The 12,159-nt window shown below is 35.9% G+C and overlaps 1 protein-coding gene across 1 annotated transcript in view; it reads left to right on the top strand.

Annotated features, from left to right (window-relative positions):
• The window catches only part of LOC136695019 (mucin-2-like), a 35,146-nt gene extending 25,243 nt beyond the window's left edge, over positions 1–9,903 (top strand). Inside the window, exons 35-46 of the mRNA XM_066668834.1 lie at positions 1,148–1,217; positions 2,278–2,378; positions 2,921–2,952; positions 3,342–3,519; positions 4,307–4,411; positions 4,545–4,585; positions 4,679–4,801; positions 5,118–5,216; positions 5,997–6,125; positions 6,512–6,551; positions 8,370–8,493; positions 9,592–9,903. Coding sequence (XP_066524931.1) covers positions 1,148–1,217; positions 2,278–2,378; positions 2,921–2,952; positions 3,342–3,519; positions 4,307–4,411; positions 4,545–4,585; positions 4,679–4,801; positions 5,118–5,216; positions 5,997–6,125; positions 6,512–6,551; positions 8,370–8,493; positions 9,592–9,754 — 1,205 coding nt within the window. The 3' untranslated portion in view covers positions 9,755–9,903. The remainder of the gene's footprint in view (positions 1–1,147; positions 1,218–2,277; positions 2,379–2,920; positions 2,953–3,341; positions 3,520–4,306; positions 4,412–4,544; positions 4,586–4,678; positions 4,802–5,117; positions 5,217–5,996; positions 6,126–6,511; positions 6,552–8,369; positions 8,494–9,591) is intronic.
• The last annotated feature ends 2,256 nt before the right edge of the window (positions 9,904–12,159 follow it).

Below are 12,159 nucleotides of genomic sequence, written 5' to 3'. Positions count from 1 at the left end.
AACATCACTTTCCACTGTTACGCGGATGACATCCAGCTCTACCTTTCCTGTAAGCCCACTTCCAACCTCCCTCCCCCCTCTCTTACTGACTGCTTAACGGAAATAAAATCTTGGCTTTTCTCAAACTTACTTAAACTCAACAGCGATAAAACTGAGGTTCTTCTCATTGGTACTAAATCAACATTATCCAAAACTGACAGCTTTTCTCTTAACATTGACAATTGTTCTCTTCTCCCCTCCCTACAAGTAAAGAGTCTGCGTGTCATCCTCGACAGTACACTTTCTTTTCAATCTCACATCTATAACATTACCCGGTCTGCCTACTTTCATCTCCGTAACATCAACCGTCTCGACCCCTCCCTTACACCCCATACCACTGCCATCCTTGTCCACAGTCTTGTCACCTCCCGCCTTGATTACTGCAACTCCCTTCTTTTTGGTATTACCCACAAATCTCTCCATAAGCTTCAACTGGTCCAGAACTCAGCTGCCCGTATCATCACTAGAACCCCCTCCATCCACCACATCACTTCTGTCTTGCAACAGCTCCACTGGCTTCCGGTCAAGTACCGCACAGATTACAAGATCCTTCTGTTAACATTCAAAGCCATCCACAATCTGTCTCCACCATATCTTTCCAATCTCCTCCATGTTGTAACTCCCTCTCGCACCCTCGGGTCCTCCTCCTCCATCCACTTGACTGTTCCCCCTGCCCGTCTCACTTCCATGGGAAGTAGAGCTTTCAGCCGCTCTGCTCCCCAGCTTTGGAACACTTTACCCCCCGACATACGGACATAAACTCATTCACACAATTCAAGTCTTCACTCAAAACCCACCTGTTCCTTTAAAATGACTCAGTTACATTGTTCATTTTTTTTCCAATACTGTATACTTGAGTGTTTTTCGGTATTATTTATGTTTATTGTTTACTCTTTGTAAGGTGTCCTTGAGTGACAGAAAGGCGCCTATGAAATAAAATGTATTATTATTATTATTATTATTCAAATTAGTTGACATAAATAAATAGCCTTTGGCTTGAAGAAAGTATATTTAAACATTAGTGTCAACCAACACCATTTGTTGACATTCAGATTAGCTTCTTGCTATTGTTCAAAAAGTTATGGTAGTGTATGTTTTTGTTTTTCAGTTGTTGAGTGTCAAAGAGACAAAGTTTACAAACCCTGTGGACCAGCTGAACCTCCTTCCTGTGAGGACAGGTGTGCTATGTCTATTTATCCTTCTCAGGACTGCCTATAGTGAAGATGATACATGTATCACTAATCTATGGGTAAATAGTCACGTTTGAGAGCCCCTGGTAAAATTACATGTTTTGACATACTCTACAAAGAATTACTGTGCATTTTAATGCCAAATTACCATTTATTTTAATTTAACACATAGGGATTTTATGTACTATATAATATAATTTATCATTTATTTAATTTTGTTAAGCTAATCAAATAAATATGAAATGTGCACAAAACTTTGCATAAAAAATGTAAAATGTAAACATTGCAGTAAAAATGCAGGATATTTAGCCCCTCACACAATGTTCTTACGCCCACCACCCATTAATTTTACTTGTTTATTCTTTCTTATTCAGCTGTGCAATGTCTTCATATTCATTATGTAATCAATTTTTAATCCACATGAATCTGCGGGAGGCGCTGCTGCCCCATAACGTCTATGAAACCTGAAACTAAATGTTTGTTGAATATTTGTTGATCTGTGACAGTGGCTCTATGCTTCTTCACTAAAATTATCAACCAGACAGTGTCACTCTGTATGTGAGGACAAAGTGTCTGTATGAGTATAATTTAAACACACACAAAAAGAAAATATGTTTTTTAATGTTACAAAATGTAATTTACTAAAATGAAAACTCATTGATACACTAGCTGAAAAAACATTACGCTTACAGATGGGACCTGACGAATGAATTTAAATTTAGTGTACTGAAGAAGCCAGTTAAACAGTTTATGCATGAACACTGAAGTATTTAAGGCACACATGGACGAAAGTCTTGTTCTTTTTTGATTTTATGACTATATATGTTTTTGGTTCCATTTTTCATAAGCTAACCTCAAAGGTCCAAGGCGTTTTCTATGTAAACAAAAGCCCTTTTTCGTTCAAATATTGTTCACAAATTTGTCTAAATCTGTTTTAGTGAGCACTTCTCTTTTGCCGAGATAATCCATCCACCTCACAGGTGTGGCATATGAAGATGCTGATGAGAGTTGATAAAGGTTAAATGTCTTTTATGTTCTTTCCTGTAAGGCTTGATGAACAGACGCTGAATGTGACAACTGAAGGTTGCTTCTGTCCTGATGGCCAACTACTCTTCAACAAGGAATCCAGACTGTGTGTGGACAAGTGTGGTAAGTGAATCGTCTGTAACCTGATCTCATGGGATGCATATTTTTCTCGCTCAGTTTTTTAGGACTGAAATGACACACTTATATTCAGTAATATCAGTAATATAATGACTGTTAATCTGTTCAAAGGCTCATAAAATGTGGTCACTTTTTGGTAAATTAATGGAATAATTTGACACTTCAACCATGATGCTAAATGTAATGTTGTTTTATTGGAGCAATCAATGATTATATTTAAACAATGAGTACTACGTAAGCTGCAGTAAATATGTCCTGTCTCTGCTAGTAAAGTCGGATGTTCTGAAAAAGTTTACATGATTTGTTTTTCTTTTTCAGTCTAGGAAACATTAATTAGGAAGATTGCATGTTTGCCATGTCTCTGAAAAACTGTCTGTCAATAAACCTTAGCATCTCATAGGTCATTTCATACCTCCCAGTGGAATGCCATAACCCAGCCAAGAACAAGAATGTAATCTTAGTTTAACAAGCAGACTTGTAAGCATAGCATTGTAATAATTGCTTCGATGTTTGTTTTGCGGCTGCAGGATGCCTGGATCCCTCAGGCCAACCACGAGAGGTAAGATGGACTTCCTAAATGAATTGTAACTCAACATGTTAAGGGTTGTAAAACTTAATGACTATGTAGTTGTGGTTGTAATTTACACTGCTTTATTGTTCATATATCAGACCACACATTTTATCACTGATCACTGGTATAGAACTATTGTAATGAGCAGTGTACTTGGCATAAAGGGCCTAATAGTTATTAGAATCTATATAAACATATAGATATAAATAGTACAGTATAAAACGTAATGGGTGCTTAAGCAAAACAGTATATAAGAACTACAAAGAGTAATTTTAAAATTCTTGATCAAATCCTTACTGTGGCACAGTGGCTTTAATGCTACTAACTGCAATATCTAGCAACCCATTAAAGTAATAATCTCCTGTTTTCAATGTCAGCTTGGCGAGGAGTTCCAGTATGGCTGCCAGGACTGTATTTGTGATGCATCAACTGTATCTGTAATCTGTAAACCTAAACAGTGCTCAATTAACAACCAAGTAACCTGCACTGAACCTGGCTTCATTGTGGTTAATGAAACAGATCCCACAGACGAATGCTGCACTATACTCACCTGCCGTAAGAATGCATTATTCCTATTCTGTTATTTTTCAAATGGTTTGAGATTGTTTATGTTTTATTTGTAAATGTGATTTTAACATATGTTAACTACCTGACCTTCCATGTTTATCTCTGATTATCCTGAATATCCTATGAGAATTAGTCAAATATTTGCTCTATATTATAATCTTTGTAAATATTTTTATAACTTTATTCATGTACTATTGTCACGACTGGACAGAAGGCAGACACAAGCGGCGGGCAGTATAAAGAGTTTATTAGCAACAGTCCACAAGGGGTTAACAATAACTAGCACAGGTCGATTATCCGGAACAAACAGTACCTCAGAGATAAACCAGCAGAGTAGTCGAAAAGCCAGACAGAAGGGTCGAACACCGGGAACAAACAATACAGCCGAGATAATCCTAAAGAGTAGTCGAAAAGCCAGGCAGAGTTCATAAACCGGAGAGCAAACAAATCCAAATGGGTAAGACAGGGACGAAAACCGAAAGACGAGCATAAGGTAAGTAACTGGAATTCAAGACAGACTGGTAAATAGAGACCGCTTTGTATTCGGAGATAAATCACGCAATACTCGGCAATGACTGGTGAGTGAGTGAAGCTTAAATAGAGAGATAGGCAGGTGTTCCAAATCAGAACTCTGGTGATTGAGAACGGTGTGATGTCATGTGACTGTCTAATGAATTCTGGGATCTGGAGTTCAGAGAGGCCTGCGTGACAACTATTCATAATAATCCACAAAATTTATTGTCTCCCGTTTCTTGGTCTCTACTGTGTGATCTAGGCTGTGACAGCAACTTCTGTCCCAGTACAAATGGGACATGTAACATTGGCTATGCTCCTGTACTGAAAGTGCCTGATGGGAAATGCTGCCCTGAACTCTCATGTGGTATTTATATCCATGACATATAATAATATTACTTAGACCTCCCGTCAAACTGTCATATTAACATTGATGTATTATGTTTTTTTCTGAGTTGGTTTGTATATATTATATAATTTCATTTGTTTTGTTCTCACAGAGCCAAAGAAAGTTTGTGTGCACAGAAACATGGAGTATGAGGTAAATATGAAGGATTTTTTATTTAAAACAAATACTGCATCATTTTTGCTGATGTCTTGTTTAATAAATACATATTGAAACTCTTGCTGTCAGCCTGGTACCTCAGTCCCTGTGGTGGATTGTCAGGATTGTCAGTGCACATGGGACATTGATCCAAAAACACAACTGCACCAGATCCAATGTTTAGTTGTGACTTGCGATGAGGACTGTGAGTTTGTAAGTACTGCTTACTTTTCTCTGTGTTCTACTTGGACTCCATTTAAGTCAATGAAACTGATTATATACAACTGTGAAAAAACAGGGCTTAATTTCTGGTTTGCTCTGCTGTATTGCTGAATAAGCAATACATTGAAATATATATCTGATGAAACACCAACACTATTTGACTATTTGTCTTCATCCTCTCTCTTTCTTCTACCCCTTATAAAACACCCCCCCACACACCTCTCTCTCTCTCTCTCTCTCTCTCTCTCTCTCACACACACACACACACACACACACACATGCACAAACACACACACCTCATTCACAGGGATATGATTATGTGGAGCCTGTTGGTGATGAATGCTGTGGGAAGTGTGTGAAGACCAAGTGTCTGCTAAACCTGAATGGTACAAAACATGTATTACAGGTGAGTGAAAATGGTTAGCCTAGGAGGGCCCTAACTATGTAATCTGTGTCATATACAGTCATATAAAAATGCCAAACATTTAATTTTAATACTTACTTATCATTATTATTAAATATATTGAAATAAATTAAATATGGCTTGATTGGCTCCCAAGTCATGCAGATGTGTAGTGATCAAAACATTGGTCCTGTCACCAGGAGATTATTGGTCTCTCCTCATTACAAGCACAGTGCTAGTCAATGCAACCATATCTTGACATCGTCCTCCAAGTGTGTTGAGATGTCTAGTTTGTTGTGTTAGCAGTTAAGTAACAGAAATGGTATTGGGCTTCACATATTTCAGAGTAAACTGTTCTGCCTACACCCTCCCAGGTTAGTTGTACTGTGTGATGGAGGAGTACTAACGGGTGGATTAAGAATCAATAAATTGGGGATGAAATTGGGTAATTGTAAAACATATAAATAAATAAAATCTAGCCTGTGCAGAATTTATGGCACATTCTATAATTATGTACTCGATTTTGTCCTGGCATATTTAGGTTTGTTTCCTGTAAATGACATGTTAAATTACTTTCATCTTTAAAATGTAATTTGAAGAACAGTGTCCAAACATTTGCATGCAAATATATCAGAGTGAGGACCAATGTTATATTTGTACATCAGGAGAAGGCAGAGTGGGCGAGTATTGGTTTTTTTAAAGTGTTTGTAAACTGTAAGAGGACTTAAGTAGAATGTGTAGTGTGTAATGTAAGTTTTAACTGTACTTTATGTATCTGGGTAGAGTGGAGAAGAGTGGTCTCCCAAGAAAGAGGGCTGTGACAGATTCATCTGTACATATTTTAATGGAGAATACATTACCACCAACTACAAGATCCATTGTCCTCCATTCAGCATTGACAACTGCCAGCCTGTAAATATTATACACATAGCTAAACACACACACACACACACACACTCATGCACACTGAATATGGAAACACACTAATATGAAAATAGAAGAATTATACTTTATTATTATTATTATTATTATTATTAATAAGACAAGCATTCCAGGAAATGTCTGTCTAACATAAAAATAAATGTAATCATAAGATTTACAAGGCCTGGATCATACTGCTAATTACTCTTTTGTAATTAAAGAATTAAAAAAATTGCCTTACAAAAACACCTATCACATCATTATCACCTTACTATTAGGATCATTTTATATAAAGTCTTATTTTACTGTTGGATAAATCTTTGAGGTTTAATTACATAACACTCAAGTGATGTTGTGGTGTTATCTTTGATGAACAGGGTACAGTGCAGCTTGCTGCTGATGGCTGCTGCCAAGTTTGTGAGTATCAAGTTCATTTACAAACCCAATTTCCAAATAAATTGGGACACTTTGCTAAAATTGAAATGAAAACTGAAAATTCTACTTTGTTAATTCACTTTATTTTTTATTTAACAGACAAATGTTCAAAAAAATGATTTTCAGTGTTTTCAGTGAAGAACCTAATTTAGAAATTGATGTCTGCAACAAATTTATCTGCACAAAAAAACAAACAAAAAATAAACCAGTGAGGCATTAATATTTTTTTAATCCATCTCTTTGCATAAAACAGTTTCAGGTTGCATTTCCTGATGCAGCAGTGAACTGTGTTACGTGACAATGATTTTCAAAAATTCTCCCAAGCTCATGTGGCTGTGTCCAGCAAAACTGCCTGAGAGCTCTGTGGTCACACACATTCAGCAGTAGTTTCTGCCCTTGTCCTTTACATTCAAAGATTTCTCCTGACTCCCTACATACCCTTATGTACATGAATTGTAGATGTAAAAAAAAACTAAATTAATTAGTAATCATGTGCTGAGAAACACTGACTTTTGTTAGGCACGAGGGGAGGACTGACAGAGGCGGACACACACGCTAATAACACAGAGTTTATTAACAAGAAATTAACAAAACAAACATAAACGAACTCGATGGTAAACATGAAGCGAGGATAGAACAAGACTAAGAACGAGAACCAGAAACAACATGACTAGGGATTCTAACAAATAGAGCACTTGAAACAACACGAGAACAACATGGGCCGAAACATTACAAAGAACAATACAAAGAACAAATGAACGACCACAGGAAGTGAGGGAAGGGGACTTAAATACAAAACACACACGAGACGCACCTGAGACAAATAACGAGGGTGACGAACAAGGAGGCGGAACAAAGGTGGGACTAGAACAACAATACAAAACAAAGCCATGTGCTGAGAAAACAGACCAGACGGGACGAGGGCGTGACAACTTTGCACTGACTGACCATGAAATTGGGCACAAAATGATTAATTATGACACATCATTGCTTGCAAAAAAGGCTTTGGTGGATGCTCCTTTTATTCTCTTGATAACCTCATCTGTTCCCAGTTAAACTGATAACTGTGGAAACTTTTTTAATTTTTATTTTATATCTTTTGAATTAACCAAATATTAAATATTTGGTTATATATTTTGTCAGTATCATAAGTGAAGTTATGTAATAACATAATTTTGGGAGTAGGACCACGCCTGAACTCCTCCTCTCAGCCCTATATATACCCTGCAAATTCACGTCATTTCTGCGTCGGACAAATTCGCCTCATTTAGTTCAGGAGATGGATCTCGACTCGACTGCTTCACGACATCAGCTCGCTCCTCTGCGCTGGGTCATTCCTGCTGATCCCCATATTCTGAGCCGCGTTCGGCCTTTATCAAGCCCACTGAGCCTCCTGTTTTAAACTCGCTCCCGTCTCCACCCTTTTCCCTTTTCTCATATTCATCTATCCAACGGGGGGGTCTGGCTTCATACGCATTCATACGCCACTCTGAACTCTTCCCCAAAAGACTTCTGAGTTCACCTCCCCGTTTCAGCCTCTACGGGCGTGGTCCATACTAGCAAAATATATATATTGTCAGTATCATGTGTTGTGTTCAGTGGCACGGATGGGTTCAAGATATTTCATTGTATGTTGTACCATGACAAAAAAATACTGGTTAAATATTAATTGCTAAGCTTTAGTATTACATTAAGGACATGTTTCTGTTAAATAATTATTCTTGATAATATATATCAAAACTGAGCGCCCTCCTTAACAAAGGTTTTGTGTGTGTGTGTTTGCATGTGTGTGTGTTTCAGGTGTGGAGAAGGAGAAAGGATGTAAAGTAGAAACCATTTCTGATTTCATAATTCACAATGAGTGTCAGTCAGAGAACATGGTGGATCTGACACATTGTGCAGGAGACTGCACCAGCTACAGCAAGTGAGTGTACTGTTTTGTTGCAATGTAGGATGTACATGGCAGTATGCAATGGGCAATACTCATGCAAATTTACTAGCCCAAAAAACACTGAATCAGAACCATTCAGACAAAACCTAAAGAACATAGAAAAGGGTGTAATATCAAAGTATCAATTGTTCATCATCAGTATTATATTGGTAATAAGATTTAACTATAAATTAAATGTCAGCTTCCTCATATTTTTTTTAAAACGTGACACATTTTGAGATAATAATGTTATTACCCCAAAAACAATTATGTAGTGATGTTTTGACAATTACTGCATTTCACATCATCTGAAAACACCAGTGCTCATTGATCTGGGTTTTTGCCTGGATGGGGAATCAAACCTCCTTATCATTACGAGTCCTTACTTATTGTTTAAGCTTAGATTAATATTAATTTGAACTCTAGTCATCTACGCAGGAAGCTGTAGGGTCAGCCAACTTCACTAATTTCACTACTTCACTACTGCAAAAACTCACCACTTATCCAGTTATTTCAGCAATACTAATTAAGTGTTTTGGGGAGAGTATTTACGGTACTCTCCTCATACGAATATGAATATTGATGCATTTTTTTTTGTAACAACAAAGGAAAATGCCTGGAGTACAAATTAAAAACTATGTTAGCTAAGACACCTTTGCCCCTTGATCTCAGCTTGTAGAAGCTGATTACATGTTCAGAGACTTTTGTTTTTTCATAGACTTTTGTTCTATCAGAGAACATGACAGTTTCTCTCTGCCTGTTTTTATGTTTACAGGTGTATTTAGCTGAATGTAAAATATATTTAACAACATGTAAGAGCCTGTGTAGTAGTTAACTATGAATGTAAAAAGATTAACAGGGGAATATCACAGTAAAGAAACTCTACACTGGAATAAATGGTTTTAATAGTAGCAATGTTCTAGGTATCAGTGAACTTGTGACATCTGGAAGCTGACAATTTAAGGTTTACTGATATTAGATGCCAACAAACAAGCACAAACACATGCACAGAAAGTATAGAACCTCAGGGTTTTGTCTTTTTCATCCATCCATCCATCTATCCACCAATCCATCCATTTATCTTTGTTTTAGGTACTCTGAGCTGAGCGCTTCGTCCTGTAGCTGCTGTCAGGCTGCCCGCACCAGTAACCGAACAGTGAACATGAAATGTCTGAATGGAGATACAGTGCCACACACCTACTTCCATGTGGAAGAATGCAGCTGTAGTCAGACTAAGTGCCATGCAAGCAACTAAGACACACACACAGTGCATCTACGGCTATGAAATAACGCTTACCCTAAACAAAGCCTCTGGCTATAATCTCCCTGCTTTAAAATTCTCTCTTCAAATGTGTAGCTGCTTTGCTTTAATTATTTTTTAAATTTATGGTTTAAGAAGCAGGATGCTGGGCTTATTATTCATTTTTCTTACAATTAAAGCTCTTTAAATAAAATGCAACATGAAATGTTTTGTGTTATTCATTTATTTACATCAGCTTATATGTGCTGTATATTCAGAAATACTTTAACAATAATTGGATTTATACGGTGGCATCTGTATTTAAATACAGTTACCTATTCTAATGACATGCTTCATGTCTGTTATAAATGTTTTAAAAAATATTAGTAATATTTATCTGTGGAGTGAAAAATTCATTAAGGACTTTCAGGTTAGCACAGTTAGAAGGTGGAGGTGTAAATTAATTAATTAACTAATAACTAATAACTCCATTATTATGCAGTATACAGTACTGTGCACAAGTTTTAGAGACCAGAGATTGAGATTTAAAAAGCTATTTATCTGAGCAGTAAGTGTTTATTTGCTAAAAAATAAACAACACCCAACATTAGAATAGAACCAAATAATATTATTCCAGTAAGTGTGATATTCTGTGTGTGAATGTGTTGGTTTAGCTTTTTCCAAATCTCTCCTTGTGGCTGTCCACATTATTTGAGGTTATCATCCAATACCTAATTTTACTGTTTACTTAATAATGATTTTAAATAATGTGTGTTCTTGATTTAACAAATTCAAAGAGAATTTGAACAAAATATTGTTCTCCACACTCACTCACACCTACTACTTTATAGAAAAAAATTAATCTTATATTTCTTATTTGTTTTATATTATTACTTTTTGTATTTACTGTGATTATATATATAACTTAGTATAAACACCACACGTATTGAGAAGGCATTAGTTTAAATATATATAATTATCTTATGTGCCTTCTGCACAGTACTGTAAATTGTTATCATAAGCTGTGTTATACATCAATAATGTCATGTCTATAAAACGCTATGAACACATTCAGAACACATTATAATTCATTTATAAGGCATTATGTACATGACTATATATATTTATAAAAATGCATAACACATTATAGCTGTGTTTATTAGGCATTGTGAATTATCATGAGGCATCATAAGCTGTGTTCATAATGTGTTATACATCAATACCAAAAAACAGCCCCAGCTTAAAGCATTCTACTTATAAGCATTCACTGTATAGAAGCAAATCTGTCTCATCAGACTTTGAAATACTACCATCTTTGAATTTGTAGCACTGAATTTTTTTTTGCACTGAAATTATGCATCTGAATTTTGTTGCGTTTGAATTTAAGTCTTCAGATTTACACCTCTGAATATTTTGCTTCACAATTATGCATCTGAATATAATTGCTCTTGAATAGAACTCGTGAATTTTCAAGAACACGTTTTCACTGTTATTATTCAAGGTTAATAAATTCAGATAAAAAAAAATCAAGGTTAAATAAATTTAAACAATATATAGTTACTCAAATTCAACAGACGAAATTCAGAAACCAAAATATGAGTTACAAAAAATTCAGAGTACACTTCCGGGATACAAAGGGTGAGCAAACGATTCATTAGGATTTCCTCTTTCACCTTAAATGCTGCACTAGTTGCATTCTGTCACCGCTAGGTGGCGAAATATGAACACAACTTACAAACCGTGGAAAAACTACACGTTTAGCTTTCTTCCGCGGATATTATCTATTTATTTTCAAAGTGTGTCAAAAATCTGAAAGGCTCATTGAAAACACAGTATAACAGACTATTCATGTCCTGATGAAGAAAGGTCATTGTGGAATTTTTGTCATGGCCCTGTGAATATAACAAGTGACATGATGAATATGTGGAAATATGAACTTTGGGGTATATGTCCTATAGCATTTTTATTTTTTAATTGTCAGATTATCAAGAATCTGCAATTGATTTTACAGAAGGTGTAGTAGAAATATAATATCCCAAAGTGCAGAGTTTAATTCATAAAGTTGTGTTTGTATAAACACTGAATGTCAGTGTGAAACTGGAGCATAAATAGCCAACTTCAGTGTCATGGTTGGATGTTGGTTTGATTGGAGACAGAATTGATTGCTTAACCTTTTCCTCCGGGATGTGTATTTTGGCATCTGAATTTGGTCTATCTAATTTGAGCAAATTTGAAATATAATGTTTTAATTTTTTAAGCTTGATATTTTTTATCTGCATTTATTAACCTTGTATAATAACTGTGAAAACGTGTTCTTGAAAATTCAAGTTCAATTCAAGAGCAATTATATTCAGATGCATACACAAACATAAACGAACTCGATGGTAAACATGAAGCGAGGATAGAACAAGACTAAGAAC

Source organism: Hoplias malabaricus, chromosome 4 (genome assembly GCF_029633855.1).
Source record: "Hoplias malabaricus isolate fHopMal1 chromosome 4, fHopMal1.hap1, whole genome shotgun sequence".
Taxonomy (NCBI): domain Eukaryota; kingdom Metazoa; phylum Chordata; class Actinopteri; order Characiformes; family Erythrinidae; genus Hoplias; species Hoplias malabaricus.
Note: the sequence above shows the minus strand (reverse complement) of the source record. Positions and strands in the feature narration are given on the sequence as shown.